The sequence below is a fragment of the Coccomyxa subellipsoidea genome (genome assembly GCF_000258705.1).
Source record: "Coccomyxa subellipsoidea C-169, whole genome shotgun sequence".
Taxonomy (NCBI): Eukaryota; Viridiplantae; Chlorophyta; class Trebouxiophyceae; family Coccomyxaceae; genus Coccomyxa; species Coccomyxa subellipsoidea.
In genome coordinates, this window is record NW_005178042.1 from 464,953 (window position 1) to 483,708 (window position 18,756).

At 52.2% G+C, this 18,756-nt stretch overlaps 8 protein-coding genes across 8 annotated transcripts; 3 read left to right on the forward strand and 5 right to left on the reverse strand.

The window, feature by feature from the left end:
- Positions 1 to 94: 94 nt before the first annotated feature.
- On the reverse strand, positions 95 to 2,072 carry COCSUDRAFT_55142 (hypothetical protein; the record flags this gene model as incomplete). The annotated part of the gene is made up of 5 exons (XM_005651605.1): positions 95 to 115; positions 589 to 694; positions 1,059 to 1,302; positions 1,607 to 1,800; positions 1,918 to 2,072. The coding sequence occupies 5 exons, from the start codon at positions 2,070 to 2,072 to the stop codon at positions 95 to 97; spliced, it is 720 nt and encodes a 239-aa protein (XP_005651662.1).
- Positions 2,073 to 2,426: 354 nt separating this feature from the next.
- Positions 2,427 to 4,288, reverse strand: COCSUDRAFT_21226 (ribosomal protein S26 component of cytosolic 80S ribosome and 40S small subunit). The gene is made up of 4 exons (XM_005651606.1): positions 4,186 to 4,288; positions 3,690 to 3,819; positions 3,265 to 3,382; positions 2,427 to 2,870 (listed from the first exon to the last, which is right to left on the reverse strand). Exons 1-4 carry the CDS (start codon positions 4,234 to 4,236, stop codon positions 2,789 to 2,791), a joined length of 381 nt encoding a protein of 126 aa, XP_005651663.1. The 5' UTR covers positions 4,237 to 4,288; the 3' UTR covers positions 2,427 to 2,788.
- Positions 4,289 to 4,626: 338 nt separating this feature from the next.
- On the forward strand, positions 4,627 to 5,956 carry COCSUDRAFT_55144 (hypothetical protein; the record flags this gene model as incomplete). The annotated part of the gene is made up of 4 exons (XM_005651607.1): positions 4,627 to 4,779; positions 4,867 to 5,004; positions 5,254 to 5,468; positions 5,842 to 5,956. The coding sequence occupies 4 exons, from the start codon at positions 4,627 to 4,629 to the stop codon at positions 5,954 to 5,956; spliced, it is 621 nt and encodes a 206-aa protein (XP_005651664.1).
- A 1,009-nt stretch (positions 5,957 to 6,965) lies between these two features.
- Positions 6,966 to 7,938, reverse strand: COCSUDRAFT_55145 (yippee-domain-containing protein; the record flags this gene model as incomplete). The annotated part of the gene is made up of 4 exons (XM_005651608.1): positions 6,966 to 7,118; positions 7,409 to 7,470; positions 7,642 to 7,732; positions 7,903 to 7,938. The coding sequence occupies 4 exons, from the start codon at positions 7,936 to 7,938 to the stop codon at positions 6,966 to 6,968; spliced, it is 342 nt and encodes a 113-aa protein (XP_005651665.1).
- Positions 7,939 to 8,271: 333 nt separating this feature from the next.
- On the forward strand, positions 8,272 to 9,963 carry COCSUDRAFT_55146 (hypothetical protein; the record flags this gene model as incomplete). Its single annotated transcript, XM_005651609.1, has 5 exons — positions 8,272 to 8,326; positions 8,686 to 8,768; positions 8,976 to 9,101; positions 9,231 to 9,401; positions 9,694 to 9,963. 5 exons carry the CDS (start codon positions 8,272 to 8,274, stop codon positions 9,961 to 9,963), a joined length of 705 nt encoding a protein of 234 aa, XP_005651666.1.
- A 1,491-nt stretch (positions 9,964 to 11,454) lies between these two features.
- Positions 11,455 to 14,885, reverse strand: COCSUDRAFT_55147 (peptidase C54; the record flags this gene model as incomplete). Its single annotated transcript, XM_005651610.1, has 9 exons — positions 11,455 to 11,660; positions 12,008 to 12,119; positions 12,467 to 12,616; positions 12,985 to 13,117; positions 13,295 to 13,435; positions 13,720 to 13,877; positions 14,213 to 14,283; positions 14,399 to 14,471; positions 14,841 to 14,885. 9 exons carry the CDS (start codon positions 14,883 to 14,885, stop codon positions 11,455 to 11,457), a joined length of 1,089 nt encoding a protein of 362 aa, XP_005651667.1.
- Positions 14,886 to 15,475: 590 nt separating this feature from the next.
- Positions 15,476 to 16,512, forward strand: COCSUDRAFT_11717 (ankyrin; the record flags this gene model as incomplete). The annotated part of the gene is made up of 3 exons (XM_005651611.1): positions 15,476 to 15,747; positions 15,881 to 16,118; positions 16,366 to 16,512. The coding sequence occupies 3 exons, from the start codon at positions 15,476 to 15,478 to the stop codon at positions 16,510 to 16,512; spliced, it is 657 nt and encodes a 218-aa protein (XP_005651668.1).
- A 460-nt stretch (positions 16,513 to 16,972) lies between these two features.
- Positions 16,973 to 18,747, reverse strand: COCSUDRAFT_64077 (hypothetical protein). The gene is made up of 5 exons (XM_005651612.1): positions 18,238 to 18,747; positions 17,977 to 18,122; positions 17,751 to 17,827; positions 17,487 to 17,613; positions 16,973 to 17,263 (listed from the first exon to the last, which is right to left on the reverse strand). The coding sequence occupies exons 1-5, from the start codon at positions 18,690 to 18,692 to the stop codon at positions 17,175 to 17,177; spliced, it is 894 nt and encodes a 297-aa protein (XP_005651669.1). The 5' UTR covers positions 18,693 to 18,747; the 3' UTR covers positions 16,973 to 17,174.
- Between the last annotated feature and the right edge of the window lie 9 nt (positions 18,748 to 18,756).

The following is an 18,756-nucleotide window of genomic DNA, read 5'->3' on the forward strand; positions in this document are numbered from 1 at the left end:
GCAGCCAACCACCAAGGCAATCGTGTTATGGACAAAGAATTGCAAGTCACCATCAGGCAATCATTCTGTCTGCGCGCACGAGCATCTGGCATGGTCACTGCTGCAACAGCTCCAGCTGTTTGCAAAGGACCGAGTACATCAGAGTGGCAATCACTGTACATACATAGTCTCTGTGACCACACACTCATCATGGTACTATGCTTGCCCCTGAGCTAGAGCATGTTCAGACAGCGCACATACTTAAGACTCCAGAACCCTCTGTACTATAAATCTTTTACTTGTTCCAATTGCTGGCACCAACAAACAAAGACTATTCGATTAAAACGATGTGAATTATTGCTGTCCATCACAAGGTGTTTTGCCTATAGTGCAATAGTCTCCTTCCTGAATCGAGAGGCGGCGGTGGCGGTGGAGACACCTACACAAAAGGAAGCGTGTTTCAGTACTCCAGCGTGTGCACGATAGTCACCTTTGCAACTCGCAAGGGTTCTCTCGATCGGCTTTGTTAACTGATCACAGAGAGCTGAGCCCAGCGTTTTTTGGGTAAACTTGAATGCACAGCAGCAAAAGTAAGCTGGATTGGTGCACCCCGAAGTTGGGCTGGGGAATGGAGACCTTGCCGACGCCTGCAAGCTTGCACGCAATGATGACCACTATGATGATCACCACAAACATCAGCAGCATCATGATGCACCTGCGTGGAAGGCAGAGAACATGCGCATCAAGAGAATATACCTTCTTGGACCCACGATTAGTAGACGCAAGCACTCGTTGGGACACAGTGCCCACCAATCTTATGACAGCCAGTCACTGTTGTATATGTCTTTGTCACGCGCTAAAATCACTGCCGAGGCATGCATTGGTGGTACAGGGCTAGCGCCACGTGTACGCTGCAGCTGTCGGCCATGAGAGGTTGCGTCGCGCGCGTCGCCGTGCGCATCTCGGTGGCAAGGCTGCGGGTGATTTCGCTATACCCTCACTCCTCTAAGTTTGGTAGACCAAGGCCCCCACACGGAATTTCATAAAGGGGCGCAAAAAAGCTCAAAAGGGCGGCGCACTTGTCGGTGGCGAGTCCGCGAGTGATGTCGCGGATGACCTGTCCTCCTTTCTTGATGTCGAAGCGCATCTCTTCGAGGTTGTCAAGCACGCGCTCCATCTGCTGCCCCTGCGCGTGCAGCGTTTCGGCCGTCTTGGAGCCGATATCGACCGTCGATTCCACGATCTTCTGCGCGCGCAGCAGCGACTCGTCCTGCGCCTTCATCTCCTTGCGGCCGCGCTCCATCAGCTGCTGTGCCGACATCTCTGCGCAAGCGCATGCAACGGGGTTCGTTATATTTTTGTGCAGACTCAAGTACAAAACTCGCGGCATGATTTGCATGATCCTGTGGCGGGAAAGGCGGTGTTTGGCTCGGAGAAACCAGAGCGTGTGATGCAGCTGCGCTGGCCTCTCAGTGAAGGCCTTTCAGCACAGCAGCTGTGCTTTCTTGGGGATCCGGATCTACATGCTTTGTGGATTTGTGCACTCCATTCGCACTCTTGGCAGGCCTGAGGCTGTTGATGCAGGCTTGCATGATTGGCATTGTAATGAGTGAAGCAATGTCCCCACCGTTGATGGTCTGTGGGGCTTTGGATGGGCTGCCGCCGGCGACGAGCTCCTTCCTGGCGTCCAGGTCAGCGCTGCGCTCCTTCTTCATGCTGATGAAGTTGTTCAGCTCCTGCACCATCGCCTTCTTTCGATTGGCCAGCTCTGCGGCGGAAATGCCATCCGTTCTGGCCTCTTGTTCGAATTCCTTTATGAGCCTGCCACAAACCAAGACTGCTGGACATTGATGAGGAAAGGTACATTTGTTGCTTGCTGCTCAGACAGGAACGAGACAACAAAGAGTAAAGTTGTTAAACTTGAAATTGTTTTCTTACACTTTCGCCTCCTGCATTTTGGATGTGAGGTCCTTGAGGAGGGACTGCTGCTTGTTGAGGTCCGAGATGCCGTCCGCTTTTTTGAAACCATCTCGGAGCTCAGCATAAATTGCTGTGAGCTTCGCTTCCTGCTCATACTTTCCCGCCGTGGACATCTTGTGTTTCCTGTATGCATCACGCAAGCCCTCTACGAAGTTCTTGGGTGCTCCTTTCCCTCATACTTGATATATTTCCGCTCCTCATGGTTTGCTTTCAATAGACGTTGATGCCAAAACACGTCAGTTTTTATCGATTTTTTTGTCAGAAGCATTAAATTGGTGATTGACACGGTGAAATGTGACTATGGAAGAAGTCAATCGATTCCGATGAAAGGGACGACCACCGTTTCCCCGTTACATCATCACCTTCATTCACAACTAGGGCGAATTGCTGTTTAATGTGGTTGAGGATGAGGGATCACTTCCCAAGGACTTGAGGAAGTGAGAACAATGCAAGTCTGGGCAATCTCAGTGGGCATCCACATTTTACAATTGGTCACCGTGCATTTATTCAGCCTCAAGAGCTCTAGAGAATCCCTGGATCGATCCAAGATATCTTCCGGGCTATTTGGCAACAGCCAAGATCTTGAAGTCAGCGCCCATACTAAGTAAGTGACAATGTCAGTACACAGCACACACGCCCTGCAGTCCTCTCCAAGTAGCGAATTACTCATCCAAGTATCAGCTACTGAAACAGAACAATGTCTCTGCCAAGCCACACCAACAAGGCTCCACCAGTCTCCATACAGCCGACAGATCCCCAGCAAAGCTCATGCCCTTTGCAGGGAAACCTGCAACAGGAGAGGGGCGTCCAAAACAGGCGAATCGCCCGTTCAGGCCTTCTTGGCTGCGTCGCCGCCGGCGCCGCCGGGAGCTCCGCCAGCTGGCCTGTCACCAAAGCCGCCGGGTCTGTACCTGTGGGCAGACAACAGCGGTTGGTCAGCCTCACATCATCAGCACTCCACGTGCAAGTACATGCAGCAGAGGATTATCAGCAGCACTCCATGTGCGACTACGAGACATAATCGAGCACTGCATAGCGCTGGAGAATATTTCAGTAACTGCCAGACGCTCCCATGGACCCACAGGCTAGTTCTCAGCTTGGCAGTCTTGAGGCCTTGGTGACCCCAACAAATTCGACCTTTAGCTAAATTCATTTCCAACTTGTTTAAAAAGCGCCAGCTGGGCTTGGTGGCCGGCCAGAGAGGAGACGCAAGAATCACTGAAGCCTAGCACAGACACACAAGCACAGCAGAAAAGCCCGATTTTGCGATTCTTCTGTGAGTGCAGGGCTGCGGTGGACGCGCACCTCTTGGGGGGCTCGCGGTTCTTGCGTTCCTGGCGGTTGCGCACGCGCACCACCTTGGAGTGAATAGCCGCGCTCACGCAGTAGTACACCTTGCGGTAGATCTTGGGCAGTGCATAGCCTGGATACAGCAGAAACACCTATTTGTCAGCACTGATCCCTTCATCTCATAAGCAGGTGGTTATGAGCCGCCCCTCATCAGGTAGCACCACGCTGGTAGACGCTGGGCAGCTGTGCCACACCAGAGCAACTGAGGGCTTGTGCCGATACGGCAAACTGGATCACACTTGTGCCAGTGTCCTGGACACCCTGGCTGGAGATGGGAGTACTGCTGCAATGATATGATGCCAACAGCAATGGCACTGCTACAGAAGATTGTAAGAAATGTGAGGGTCCCTGCTAGCTGACTGTGGGGTGGAGGAGCTCACTGTCAATGACTGAGGAGTCCTGAATATCGCGGATGGCTGACGCATCCACAATGTTCCTGACGATGAAGCGCTTGATGGCCTTGTCCTTGGCCACCAGCACACCAGACGCCTCGCAGCGCACCCTCTTCACCTGTGCAACCAGTGATACATTCTGGGCAACTTGCATTTAAGACCCTGGCTACCCTGCTTGCAGAAACAAGCACATAAGGTGATTTAATACCTATCTTTGCTTTCCACTGTTGTACGATTCAAAGAAAACACATCAGATTTGCCGTGAGACGCCGAATGCCCCATACTCGAAATCGCTTGAAGAGTAGGACAGCCCAATGAGAACAGCCATAAGGCTGGCGTCTTCGTCTTGCAACGAGACGCAGAGCCACAGATAAACTTCAAAATCATCTCCATGATCTAGATTATAGTACTGCTCATGCGCCATCTATCTATGTGTGCTCTCTGGAGCACCAGACACAATCAAAGAGAGGAACAAAGAACGTACGTGGCCCCTGCCGTGCTTCGAGCGACCATTGTTTCTTCTCTTCTTTGACATACTGGGCAATCAAGTGTCTTGATACCCAGCTCCTGATGAAGTTGCAAACGCTTGATGGATTTACTGCTTGGAGCCGCCTTGCTCATTGCCACTGGACCTGTCGGCTCAAGCAGGATGTTCCCTCCCTTTCGGAAATTGGACTTTTCCGACATCCCCTCTTTGTGCTAGAATCGATCTCATTCTGCCTCACAAGGCAGCCCTGTTTCTGTCATGGAATTAGAGAAGGCAATTATTTCTGCTATCGAGAGGCATGTGTGATCATTTGAATGAGCACGCCGCTCGTCAACCCGCATCACCTGACCACAAACCTTGGAAATGTTGGCTTACACTTTTCTAGCGGCCTCCATTGCTCCTAGGCTTCTAAAATTGTAGTGATGGGACGGTACAAGCATGGCAGCACATGCAACACAGAATAAAGAACGGATAAAGGCGGTACTGTTGGAAGTGTTTGGGGCATCGGACGACGAGGAGGACGATGTCAAGCAGCATGCGATCATCGAGGGGTCACATCACTGCCCAAATGTCGTGTCGGATGCCATGCAGGTGAAATTTTAGATATTTATTGCATGCAGCAGTCTCTCACCAGCACCTAGACACTGTGAAGAACGCACTGCCTGCTGCTGCAATCAGGAAGCAGTGATGAAGGGCATCGCCGCAGAAGGCTGGTTCGACGATGACGGCATGAACCAGGCCATGTGCTTCGGCTCGCTGCCAGTCTGGGCCACCAAACTGGCTAGCACCTTGCCTGCACACCTCTTCAGCAAACAGGTAGATTTCCTAACGTTTCTGTGCCACTGCAGCACAGCATGACCTCTGCACATGTTTCCAATATCAGACTTCCACCTGCCTGACACCTACCTTTGCACACGGCGTGCGTGGAACAAGAGTCACCTGCTCATCTTTCAAAGAAGTTCCTTGGTCAAACAGAGGATGATGGGCTTGCGTCAAGCCAACCCCCTAAGCACGGCTGCTTGAAGTACCACCTCTCTGCTGAGGTGGCACCCATGTGGCACGCAGATCCAGGGCCGGACGCCAGTCTTCGACCAGCTCACAGCAAATGCATACGAGTCAGGGGATGGCATCTGCGCGCATGTTGATCTGGACAGGTTTGAGGACGGCATTGCAATCGTGTCCCTGGGATCTTCTGCGGTCATGGACTTTACCCGCGGCAGCTGCCACGAGCGGCTGCTGCTGCGCCCCGGCGATGTCTTGCTGCTGGAAGGAGAAGCCAGGTGGGCCGCAGCTTTGACAGTTGGCTTCCAAGCATTTGATGGTGTTACAATAACACCGGCTGGGTTTCACAATCAGGGTACAAAGAATGCCACAAGCGCCAGCCAATCAGCGTTGGTACTGGTTCAAGAAGGCATGCCTATCTTTCTGATATGAAGGACTGGTACATCCTCCAATGTAGGCATGCTGAAGATATTGAGTACAGTGGACCCGGGAGTGTCAATTGGGAGTAATTTGCGCATGGTCATTGAGCCTTTCAGGAAGGCACTCCTTCACAGGCGGTCTACAGGTAGGTATCTTGCAAGCCGCGGTGCTTTATCACCGCTGAAAGCATCTTGCGCATGCGCTCATCGGGCCAGATGCTGTTGCCTGCAGGTACAAATGGAAGCACGGCATTGCTTCTGTGGCCTCAGAGCAGTATGGCGGACAGCACATCCAGAGGGGGCGGCGCATATCCGTCACCTTCCGCAAGCTTGTCCCCGAAAACTGAACATTTTATACATGAAGTTGGACTTATATTGTGAAGGGACAAAATTCCTAGTCGATCCTTGAGAGATGCAGTCTTTTGAGAAGCTGTTGCAGACCAGCGCAGTGCATGAAGTGCACAACGTATGGCATGACCCATGACATAGCTGCACCCGGATGGCGCTTGAGAGCCTTCACAGAGATATTTAAGAATGTTTGTCTTCATTGCAATTGCAGGCTTGCAATGTGTTCTTGAGAGTTTCTGCTGGCTGGATGTCGACCTGAAGAGAGTGGCTTTGAATGCTTGCCGGGGTAATTGCGATGAAATGTCATTGACATGTCACACGATGTACTTGCTTGGTTGAAAGGGACATTGTGACAGCGGCTGAAGGTAGCGAGCATAGCTAGAGAGGTGCAGTAATAGATGTGTAGATTGATCCGCACAATGATGCTCTTTGTGACATTTGACTTCATGTGTGTGTTGGTGCATGGTGCCACTGCGATTTACACAATAACTAAGCATTGTTTACATTCTTCTTGCAAACAGCATTTTGTTGTTGTGCCTTTTTGCAAGTTCAGGCACTTATAAACATACACTTTTACGTACAGTGTATACAGTGCATAGCAAGTGCACTCAAGATGGTCTTGTCATGCCAAAGCAACTGTAAAATACATAATGGTCAATTCTGCGAATAATATGAAGTAGCGAGTTGACTGATGGAAACAAGGCAATGTACAAGGGCAACGAGTCATTCACTCATGTTCTGAGGGCTGCTCGCTCAAAATTGGGGCCATGGTGGTACAGTTGGCTTGTACACATGTCAACATCAATTTCTGCGCCTCAGATATTTGAACAGGCAGTAGAGACAGGACGAAAAAATGTATTGTACAGATCCTGTCCCCTCCCCAAAGCTCAAGCAGTCTTATACATTAGGACCCTGCTCACTGCAGGCATAGCGCTGTCTCCGTCACTGCTTACAAAAATTACAACCTCTTCTGCAGCGCGCTGCTGTGTGAGCAGGCCCTTCTGAGAACTAGCTGCAGACCTCCTCCATGTCGTTGCCCAGGATGACTGTTGATGCCTCAGAGGCTGATGTGAAGTTTCCCTCGTACAGGTCCATCATCTTGGCCCTCTCCAAGATGAACTTGCCCTCCTTGTACTTCTGGTTCTCCTCGTGTGCCATCACCTGGCAGCAATAAGCCATCTCTCTTAGAAAATACTTGGTCAGCCATCTGGCTGAGGGGACTTTTGCTACGAGAGACGCCTCCTGCATGACATCGCTAAGTATTCCCGTTTGCACTGCACGATGAGCCCCCTAGCAGTGTCTGGATGCCTCTCAAGAGGAGCTGATATGAGAAGCTCAGGAGAACATGGGCCATTTGCGCAACAGAGAAGACACTTTGACAGCTATATGGCACTGGCCGGCTTTTCACACATCTCACTGTGTCAATTCTATCGATGGTCAAGGTGACTTACATATCTCCAGCCGCACAGCTGCATGCACTTCTTGCAGTGGATGTCAGCAACCTCATGCAGACCTGCAGACAGGCGAGTGCTTCCGTTATTTGGGGGCAGATCAGCCTCGATCTGTAATACAGGTGCATTGTATCTTGTTTGTCGGATTCGTCAGTACTAGGAGTGGCCTGCGGCACCAGCGATCTGCAACGAATCCCCGGTACACACAAGCGGACACAGAAAACACCACGCACCTGTCGTCATCAGGCGTTCCTCCTTTGGTCCCTCGGATATGTTCACGACGTCGTTGAACAGGTACGCCTTGCCTTGCCTGGAGTGGAAGCTCTGCACAACAGCGCACCAGAATCACTCGGTTGCAGGGCATGAGCAGGACGGTTTTAGGTCTTAATATTACGAACGCGATCGAAGTTTTGCGCATCAGATCCTGGACTTGCCTTTGAGATCAGCTCCATGTTGCTGGCGAGGTGCGTGCCGCACAATCTGCACGAAAAAACCCTGCCGGAGAGGCTCTCTATGTAAATCTTGCCCATGAAGCCCCGTTGCCGGAAAGATCGCGCCTTGGCAATAGCAGGCGCCCAGCCGCTCTGTTATTCGGACGTCTTGGAGTCTACAGGACACGGTAGATCGAGCTCTTGCCGTGCCTTCTGCAGCGCTCACGATCTCGGACTTGGATGACTCGGATGACAGAGTAGCAGAGAAGGGCTTCCACTAATATTAGGGGTGAACCCTCTCCAAAAGGGGTTTTAAGTATTTTTCAGCACACACGAGGTGTCTTGTCAACTTTTTTGGAAAGCCAGTCCAGTCGGATCTCTCAGCGCGCATCGCCCAGCCTTGGAGCACCGTGAGGAAGTTTGTTGAGCGAGATGGACGTAGCACGACCCGGACCGCCCGACGCGATGCTCAATGAGGCCGTCCCCTGTGCGTGCACCTGCCCCTGGCACTGTAGTTCTTGCACAGATCAGCCGGCATCGGTTTGTACTACGGCCGAATTTCAGACACGGATCTGTTCTCCCAAGGATGAAACACCACATAGATTAACTCTCTGGAATCGCAGATTTCATAGATGTGTTCCCAGGCACATTCGAGTGTGTTTTTGAGACAACAAGGTTGCAATGCTCAGAGCCGAACCCAACAGTCCAAAGCATGGCTGCTGATGTGCCCAGTGACATTGCGATTTTTCACTCGTACGTTACCTTAGGTATCTCTAAAGGCAGGAGCGCGTTGATGTGGCGAGTGTGGCTTGCACTGACTGGGTGATGGTGTGATGTCTCCTGCAGCTGATGGCGCAGGGGCTGACATGGAAGCCCTCAGCCTTTCCCACGAGCTTCTGACGCAGCTGGCTCAGCTTGGTGCCTTCCCGGTGCGTGTCTTTTTCTGTGCACGGCAGCATGGCCCAGCTGTGTCCATACATTACCTGCTACACATGCAGTGTGCTCCGCCCTCAAGCTGCAGGCATGCATGCTCAACAGCATCAGCACAGAGGGACTGCGCAAGAGGTCGGCCACCGCAACAGGGCGTGCTGCATGCTGCTCTTGATACTTCAGGCTAATTCTCAGTGCCTGCGCAGGGGAATGTGAACTTGGACCAGTTCAATGGGGACCCCAGCGCTACAGCAGCAGTGCTGCAGGCAGCAGGGCTGGGATCCGCCGACATCCCTCAACAGCCCTTTGAACCGGCAGGCCCCTCTGAGCAGGTACTGCATTTGCATTCATCAGCTTCGCCCTCCTTCATTGAGCGCCAGCCTCAGTGCAGCTGATCGCAGTCTTACATGATATTATCCTCAGAACGTAGGATCCAAATTTTGTTTTTGAATTTGGCGCAGCCGGGAACTTCGGGCGACGGCGGGGAAGGGCAGGACGAGAGGACAGTGATAAAGAGGAAGACTCCATTGAACGAAGAGGAGCGCAAGAAGCGGCGGAAGGAAATCAACCGGCAGTCAGCGCGGCGCATACGTGAGCGCAAAAACAACGAGATGGAGAGCTTGCGACAGCAGGTGCGCTAGTTGTGGGTATTTTTGTCATTTTCAGGAGGACATTGCTTGGGTCCACCATTCCATGTTTGCGTGCAACTATTGATTCTGCTCATGGGTAATGGGCCCATGCACTGCCCTTCTTAGGAGAATGTGTGCCGCGAGGCCGTTTGATATCTGCCTCGTACCCCGTGCGCTCCCCGAGCAGAGGGAGCTGCGCATAGATCTGTTGACCTTCCACATCCTAGACATGATAGGCTGTTTTAGGGGACTGTGGCATTTCCTAACTGCTGACAGAAGGAGCTATGTCCTGCAGGTGGCAAATTTACAACAGCAGCAGCAGATGCTTCTGCGGTATGCAGCACAGCTGGCGCGAGAGAAGAACGCCCTGGTGCAGCGTACGCTCGAGCTGACAGAGCGTCTCAACGCAGTGGCAGCTGCCGGGAATCCGGATGCGCGGCTGCCGGCGTTCGATGGCAGCAGTGGCTTCACGGCAGCTGCCGTCGCGCCGGTGCCGGCTGCCCTCGGCAATTCAGCCGATGCGGCGGCGTCGGATACGGCTGCTGTCCTTGGCCAGCCTGTGTAGATATTATGAGTTGGCTGGCCGAGTGGTCCCCCACATTTCAGCGTTTTTGCATCTCCAGATAAAATCTGCGTCATCCAGGTCCCTGCTAATAGCCATTGTGTGTGTTTCGTGTACATGTTTTGCTTGGACAGGGGACAGCTCTCGTCAATCTGGCAGTTGCCGAGGCTGAACGACCTTCTGGGGCTAGACGACCTGCCTTTTTATTGGCTTTTGGCACCACCAAAGTGTCTTGTCATGTGTTGTTGCATGAGTACACAAGGTCTTGTACAATCAAGCTCTAAAACTTCGGATCCTGAGAAAATATGATATTTTGGAGCACCAATCGCAAAGCAAATGCATGTGCATGAGCCTGACTGAGGTGACAGGTCTGTGTGACTTATGGCTGTGTGTAAGGCTTTCTTTAGAATAGGGGGTTGCACATACCCATGTGTGGACAAAGCTGCAAGTTGCATGATGCAACCGAGCAGAATGTCACAGAAGCATATATCATGATTTACCAGTGGCAATCCCGGGCAAAAAGATCATGCACTTGCGTGCCTATGTAAAACGACATATCAACCAGAGATTGAGAATGTGAATTAAGTTCATTTGCCACAATCGTGTTCACCTGCCATGTGTTGCATCGATTCCGGTGTTACATTGCCAGCGATTGCAGATCACCCATGATGCAGGCTTGCCTGGTCAAGCAATCCAATTGGCTTCGCAAGTGGGGGCGGGGACTTGTTTGCGTTCCCCTGTCTATAGTACAATTGTGTTGTATATGCTCAGGCATTGTATACACTGGTCCCCACTGGGCTATCCACGAAGGGTGCTCACATGCATTCAGAATATAGACGTTGGCTAATCCTCTCACAGAAACCCATCCTACTTTGTGCCAGGGTGCGGAATGTCACATAATGTTCATGAAACGGGCAATCCTGGCACAAGTGAGGCCCCTAGACCTAAGTTGGTCCGCCTGAGGTGTACAGATTCCTTTTCACAGTTCTACTCCACATGCTGTTTTCGATCCACACCCATTACTTTGTCAAATGCCTGAGGCAGCCTTAGGCACTCCGCTTGCCATGTCCGAAGCCAGCCAGGAGGATCTAACTCCCTCCTGCGGAGGCTCCATTCCATCCCAGCAGGTTTTAAGCACCTCTTGGCAGAGATCACAGAGGCCTACCCCTCAAAGACATGCTTGCCGCATGACAGAGCCCACAAGAGATCAAGGCCGGGTCTTGGAGACCAATGCCCCTCTGTGCACACTGGCATCCAGATGACCTTTGGGTAGGTCACCCCAAAAACCCAAGACCTGAGACTCTTAAGCGCCTTTGCACTGTCACCAAAGCACTGACATGGCATCTCATGCGCAGAAGCACAAAGCACTCTCTTGCCCATGCACAGCAACGTAGCGGTTGCTTTCCTGTGTTACCCAGGGCAACCAACGCTTGAGTTGCTACCGGCTGGCTAGAGAGAGCAAGCCTGAGAATGGGCCAGTGCAGCAGCCCAACATCACAGCATCTCCCAGTTGTCCCGGTTGGCGCCACCGGCGGGGGGCGCAGGGGAGTCGGCATCGCTGGGGATCCCCTCGTCTGAGAGGACCTCCTCGGCCGGCCAGCTGGGCTCACCCGCATCCTCGTCCACCATACACACCAGCGGCGCGCAACCAGCCTCCGCCTCCAGCGTCCGCAGCCGCCCGCACAGATCCTCAAAATCGCCTGCGCACAGGCACGGAGATAATGTGATGCACGCGCGCGCAGAGTAGGGGTAATGAAGATTATCTGGTGCTTGCGTCAGCGCAATGATCGTCATGCCGACATCACTGCATGGATCGGAGTCAGAGATGGGACACAAACACAGTCCCTCAATTGCAGTAGCTCTCAATATTGGCATCAGCCAAATTTCCGCATGACCAGAAATCTTGCTGGAGAATGTGCTGGCCAGACTTCACTGCACAATGTGATGTGCCATCTGCAGTCCCTTAGAGGGCGGTGGATTAGTGTAGCTAGCGTCAAGCAGTCAAGTAAATGAGAGTACAAGAGCTATATGTGTGGGAAGGGCGCACTCAGTGAGCTGCAGTAGAAGCCGATGGCGAGGGAGGGGTCGATGTTGGCCAGGGGCATCAGGCGAAGTGAGCTGCAGAAGTAGGTGTCCAGGTCAGCCGCCTCGCTGGCAACCTGCACACAAAGCGGGAATGCCTGGCAACAAAGAAGCGGCGAGTGTGTTCCTCAGCCTGGAGGCGACTTCAGCGTGCATGTGCCTTGACAGCTTAGCTTGTGCTTCGTGTCTGTCCACACAGTTCCAAGCAGGGGGACAGCTTGTCTGACATCCCTCAAACCTCCTAGCAAAGCATCTTAGAAGACTGATGGAGGTCTGCAAGCTGTCATCTTCTGCACAGAGGTGTGGGCAGGTAAGAAGTGCAAGAGGGCAAGGGAGATGGGAAGTCATGGGAAATTCGTGTTCTCAGTATGTTGAATTTTATCTGAGTCATATGAGGTGATTCTGAGAACTGCACCCCACGCACCTCCTGCACCTCGTGGGGGTCCAGGTAGAGCACATGCTGGTCCTGTAAGCCGATGAAGTAGAGGGAGGAGGAGGGACGCCCCCCAACGATGCCCACGCTCTGCGGCCAGGTCAGCAGCTGCTGCAGCTGGGCACAGTACCGCGGATTGATCTGCGCAGCAACACCAAAGCTTGGAATCGTTGCTATTGAAGGAGCTTGAAGATACGAGATGGATGCAGCACACTCTTCTTAGTTGTTACGTTGCTCAAAGAATTTAACTTGCCATTCTTGCCGACATATATCTCAGGTAGAGTCATGAAACAGCATAATTGCGGCAGATGAAGCAAAGGGATGGCTTATTGAGGATCCTCAAGATGAGGGGCGCTGGCACTGTGGATAAGCATCTTCAACAGAGCCCACAGGTTCAAATCACCCATCAACCTAGGACGCCTGTTGAGACCCTCCCTTTCCTTGACCTTCACTCTCCTTTGCAGGTTTATTGTGGAAAGTTGATTCTGGGTGACGGAGCAGGTCTGCACCTTGCCGTTCAGGCCCAGCATGAGGGGGATGAGCAGCAGCAGGCCCTGCCCGGCCGGGCCACTTTCTTCGCTGCCCGAGCTTCCCACCTCGCCCCCGCTGCGATCCGCGCCCCCCTCAAACGCCGTCGCCAGCCTGTGCATTGCCACGCTACCAATCACGCGCCAATCATCCTCCCTGTAACCGCTGCTGCCACCCCTTGAACTGCCTCATACTCGAGACAGGATAGAGAACGGAAGATATCAATGGCATCTCTAGCCAATGTCAGGCATATACTCATAAGGCATGGTGCAGTTGGAGTCTCATACTGACCTGGATGTGCAGAGCACCGGTGCGCCGCCGCCGAAGGTGGCGACCACTCGGCACTGGAGGCCGCCCGGCTGCACCTTGTTGACCATGTCTGCCAGCGTGTGGCACAGCCCTGAGGGCCCCAGCCAGTCCCCCGCCTTCACCCTGCACCCGTCCAGGAGTAGGTCTGTTTAATGCATGCCAACGTCTGGGCTGCTTCCACTACTCAATGATTCACTTGTTCATGATCTACAGCTTGGCTTTCAGTGATAATCAGGACTGGCACTATTCACTGTCGCCATGCTGACATGATCATGCTGCAGGAGGTCAAACAAACCTTCAAAGTAGGATAAGACCTTTTAGGAAGGGATGCGTGATCAAGAAGGGGCATTGCTGCTTTGTTTTCATGCAAGACGAGGGGTGTCATGCTGCAGGCAGGAGCGATTCACCCATGGGTCTGCCCGGTGGTGCACATGTTGTGGATGGAGAAGGGGCGCTGCTCGCAGGCCTGGTCACCAAACCACTGCAGCACCTGCGCAACTTCCTCTGGGTAGGCAGCCTCCAGCTTCCGCCGCCACTGCCTCCCCACCAGGTGGTACACCAACGCCTGCACCAATTTATAAAACAATCTCGAACCTAAGGCCCTTCCACTGCTGTCTTCTGTCCATTCAAGAGGACCCAGGGGCCACATGTAACGGCATGAAATAAAGAATTAAATTTCATGGAGTGCCACTCCTTTGGCAATGCATAGCTGATGCTGGACAGGCATTCCTCTGAAGAGCTCAACTTGAGCCAGTTTTACCAGAAATGTCGGACAAAATACTTGCCCGGTGGCAATGCATTGTATAGTACTTGCGCAAATTGAGATGTCTCCGTGGCATGGTAAATGGGAATTGCCGCATCTTAGCATGCAAGCAGCAGGTGTCTGAGCAGCAAGGTGACCTGAGCAAGCAGCATCTGGCCACTTCGTAGCGTGCAACCCCACCCAACATCGCTGGTGATGCCAGAGCCGCCTGCAAATAATTCAGAGGTCTGCTGTTAATGCCTGTAGGACCAAACTTTCTTTCCATATTGTAAGCTACGACAATCAGCAGACAGGAGAGCATCCTAGGGGGGATGCTCGCTCACATATTGGAGGGAACCCCCTCCGGTATGTCATCCAGATGCGAGACATGAGGTCTGACAGGATTGCGTTGAGCACCTGTATGAACAGGAGTGCTTGCTCAGACGAAACGTCAGACACAGGACAGTCACATAACAAATCTCCAGTACCCTTTCCTGCTCAGGAAAGAGCATCACCTCCTGCTTGAGTCCGACATCTTCCTGTGCAGTATCAGGTGAAGGCGCATCGTGATATTTCACGCCAAGTATCCAAACAGGAGCTGAGCTTGTCAGTAAGGATGTGGTCCCCTGTGCAGCAAGAATTGAGGTACTGAGTACCGTGAATGTCGGAGGCAGGACATGTTCACACATATTGCGTCCTAGGAGTTGATCTACAGCATGCAAGACAAAGTAAGGAGCTCATTGACAGTATTCGTTAGCACTGAGAACAAGGCCCATGGGACCCCACCTGGAAATACTCCTGCAGCCTTCGCAACCCCAGCACTTGGGCCATGCTGTAGTATGTACTGGAAAGTCCCAGCCGTAGCTGCTTATAGATAGATATGCTCTCGGCTTCCTGTTCTGTGCTGACTGTTTGGCCCCGATGTGCAGACTCAACGGGAACTTCGACCATAGCCTTGTTTTCCTTGTCAGCACGACTGCACCACTTCCAGCAAGAATTTACTTCATCACATGATCATTCAGGCTGATGCAGGGGTGCCACTGCCGTGATCCGGTCAACACCGGGATGAATCAAGAATTATATTTCCGCCATGCTGCGCAATTTCCTTGAATCAGCTGCAATCCATGAATTACGTACATGATACTAGGCAAAATTCCCTCCTTCGATCCCCAGAATGCCAAGCTGGGCAAATTTCGAAGACCTTTTGTGCTCCAACAGCATGGTGACCCTTCCTGCAAGATATTTAGCTCCCTTAGAACGAACCGACAGGGGCGTTACATGCAACCGTTCGCTCTAAAGCAATCCTATTGCATCTGCAAAGTAATGCTCTTACTAGCTGTAGGCAGTAGGCTTCTGGGGTGACTTGGCAAACCTTAATTGGCGCTAGGCAGTAGTTATCACCAGCCACCATGGAGGAGATTATGAAGAAGCGGCAAAAGGAGGCAGATGATGCTTATGAAGCGCAGTGGGACAACGGCAGGGGGTCTCATCACCCTGATTATGATCCCTACGCCCGTGGTGACGATGTAGTGAAGGCCAGCCGGGAGACCGAGGAGCTTTACAACGCCATCGTGCTTAATGACATCAAAAAGGTCTACAAAAAGATCGAGGAGGGAGCAGACGTCAATTTCGTCTTTGGAAAAGCGTACCGTTGCCTGGAAGGCTACACTCCCCTGATGGTTGCTGCGCATCGGTGCGAACGCGCTTTAGAGCAACCTCATCACGGTTCTCGTCTTTTCTGCATTTCCGCACGCATGGAGCTCAGGACGGGAATATTTATCTTCGAAAGCTGCTGACACCAGGATACTGTCAATTGTGGACCACAGGAACCGCTACGAGTGCTGCAGAGCACTGCTCAGGGCAGGAGCAGACCCTAACTTCATGAACAAAGGCGCGGACCTTGCAATGTTCTGGGCCATTGATGGGGGTGTTGAGATCATCAAACTCATGCACGAGTACGGGGCTGACATGGACACACGCACACCCAAAGACTGGACTCCCCTCAGCTACTGCAAGGCTAAAGGGAAGTATGGGGCCACTGAAGAGAAGGGTATCTACCCTGAGGTACACATGCTTCAGCAGTCAGCACAGATTTGAGAGCAGATCCTGGGCCCTGCTGTGCGCCAAAATACCTGCATGGACTACAACTGTATGCATTGCAACAGCGCCTATTGAAGAGCTTGTCACGCAATGCCCGTTTTGCGTGCCTCTGTGAATGTGGCCAACTGGCTCTCTTGGACTCCTCAACACTGCTAAGAATGCAAGGCTTGAAAGTGTTCATCTGCTGAGCAACGTTAGTGGTGTGCTGCAGGACGTGCTGCTGTACTATGGGGCCACAGAGTATGGGAAGGGTCCCATTGCTCTGGGATCCCGCAGCCCCAGGCAGAGCTTCAACCCAGAAGCTGACAACTTCCTGCGCGAGCGTGGCTCCTACCAGACACCCATGGAGCACCCCTAGATATTACCCTTGCGGAATTGGTGCTGTATCGTAGAAAAAGTGGGTTGCAGTCTATCAAAATTGACAGGGCCACATTGCCAAGCTGCAACATCCATGCACCGTCCGATCGGTTGCCAACTTGTTAGCAGGGGCTGTCATATGATGTCCTTGTCCACGGTTGCCAGAATTGCTGTGCTATGCAAAACGATTACGGTAGAGTGTAGAGGAACCCAGACGTGTCTCGCTGCTTATGTTGGCCTTATGGTAGGGTGCAGATGTAGCGGATCGCTTACAGCATAGCTCAGAGCCACCTGCAGCTCGTGATTTGTGAGTACTACGCGCTGCTTTATCTGAACAAGGGAAACCCCAGTAGACTGAGCATATAATGGATAGAGATTGCATGCTGGGGTCTGGAGTACAGAGTTGGCATGACATGACAGAGCATGCATGACATATGACATTTGCATAAAGAGGTCATGCGGCAATGGAAGCAACATTAATCTGATCCAAGGGCTCTGGGTCAACATATATGCCTTCAAAGCACCCACATGGCATCAACACCCAGACAGAAACAATCACAGCCTGCAGAGGCTCAACTCAAGGTAGATGTAGAGATTGCCGGCACAAAACTACCTCATCTCTGGAGGCTTGCACATACTTCAGTAAGACAACCCGGCCATGTCTCAATATGTTGAAGTTGACATCATCACCAGCCCATTCTGCTGCACACTGCATGGAATGCTGGTCACACTTGGTGGTCCATCCAAACCACCTGCACACACCCCAACCTGAGCAGGACCCCATTCTCTATTGTCTCGATTATTTTGCAAGTCGGCATACACAGATGCATGCACCTTTCACACATGCCAATGTGACTGGACCATATGACTTTTTTGGCAGATCATGTGCAGCTGCAGAAGAGGGCTTCATGCAGGCATGCTTGCATGCATTTGCTATGAATGAAACGGGCTGAGAAGAGGACTGGACTGGCGTACCTCCTCCACATGCATAATCACCCTTCACTGCAATGCCGCATGTCCAGTAGACAGTCTGCTTGGGCACTGACACGCTGTCCACCTTTGTGCATGCATCACCAACCCTCAGAGGCCCAGCATCCGGATCCTGCACAGACATATCACCTGGTTCTCCATCGCTTCCACAATATGATTGTCAAGGAAAGTTACTGCCTCTGAGATGTGAGAAATTTGGTATGGATTGGCAAGGATTAGCGCTTTGTGTGTCTGAGATCATCTCCACACCTTCCTGACTGTGCAGTTGCCCTGTGCATAAGACACTGCTCCAGAGCCTGTGTTGACTCCTCCAATGTTGACAGAGTCTGCATGCCATACACATTGCAGCTCAGCATGTGACAACGGGTGGCGATGATTAACTCCACCGTTCAAAGGGGCAATGTAGATTTCCATCATGCGAATACAAAGAGATGTAGAGATGATTAGCTGAGCTTTCCATGCTACAGCAAAACACCTGTAGCAGGATTGATGAAGACAGCTCCGCTGCCATCATGCTTGACATTGATCTGCCCCTTGAAGCCAGACAGGTATCTGTTGCCAGCACCAGCTGAGAAAATCTCAGTGTACTGGCCAGCGCCATTGATCACCACGTCCCCAGACCTGCAATGAGCAACAAGTACTTTTCTTCCACCAATCTGTAGTATAGGGATTTTGAACGTCACAAGTGTTCTTCTGCGGGGACATGAGTACCGCAGGTTGTCAGTAAGTGGCTCACCCCACAGTACTGACTTTCACCAGATCGCCATCCAGCCCCTTGGACACTATGATGCGGCCATTGCCATTGTTGGCTATTTCTCCCTTTTGCTTGGAAAAGGATGTATCGATGGCTATGTCTGAATTGGTGTAGTCTGCTTCGATATACTGCAAGACTCCAGGAGGCAGGCTGAAAGTTATCTTGATGGGGTTGCTGCTCTCGAAATCCCCAAAGCTTTCGATGCCCAGCCCCTTTCCCTGGTAGGTGATCAGCAGGGCCTTCCTCACAGCTGGATCGGCATCCACGGTCACAGCATACTTTCCATCCGTCGAGCTATTGATGAAGATGTTGATGGGAGTGCATATGGTGAGCGACTCAAGGTAAGGGTAGTATTTGGTGTCCGTTGATCCCTGCGAAGCCTGTCCGCGGGCTCCAGCGATGAAGCCTAACACAGCCAACGCTAGTATCGGCCTCATCCCGTCCCGCCAACTGTCCAGGAGGCCTCACGGCTGCGCATTTCGTTGATTGTCCAGCATTATT

Excerpts from the sequence above, each read along its gene's own strand:
- COCSUDRAFT_21226 (XM_005651606.1), bottom strand. The coding sequence starts at position 4,236 with ATGTCAAAGAAGAGAAGAAACAATGGTCGCTCGAAGCACGGCAGGGGC. Across the intron at positions 3,820-4,185 it reads CGAAGCACGGCAGGGGCCAC|GTGAAGAGGGTGCGCTGCGA; the intron begins GTACGTTCTTTG and ends CTGGTTGCACAG. Across the intron at positions 3,383-3,689 it reads GGACTCCTCAGTCATTGACA|GCTATGCACTGCCCAAGATC; the intron begins GTGAGCTCCTCC and ends TGCTGTATCCAG.
- COCSUDRAFT_64077 (XM_005651612.1), bottom strand. The coding sequence starts at position 18,692 with ATGAGGCCGATACTAGCGTTGGCTGTGTTAGGCTTCATCGCTGGAGCC. Across the intron at positions 18,123-18,237 it reads GTGAAAGTCAGTACTGTGGG|GTCTGGGGACGTGGTGATCA; the intron begins GTGAGCCACTTA and ends TGCTCATTGCAG. Across the intron at positions 17,614-17,750 it reads GCAACTGCACAGTCAGGAAG|GATCCGGATGCTGGGCCTCT; the intron begins GTGTGGAGATGA and ends ATGTCTGTGCAG.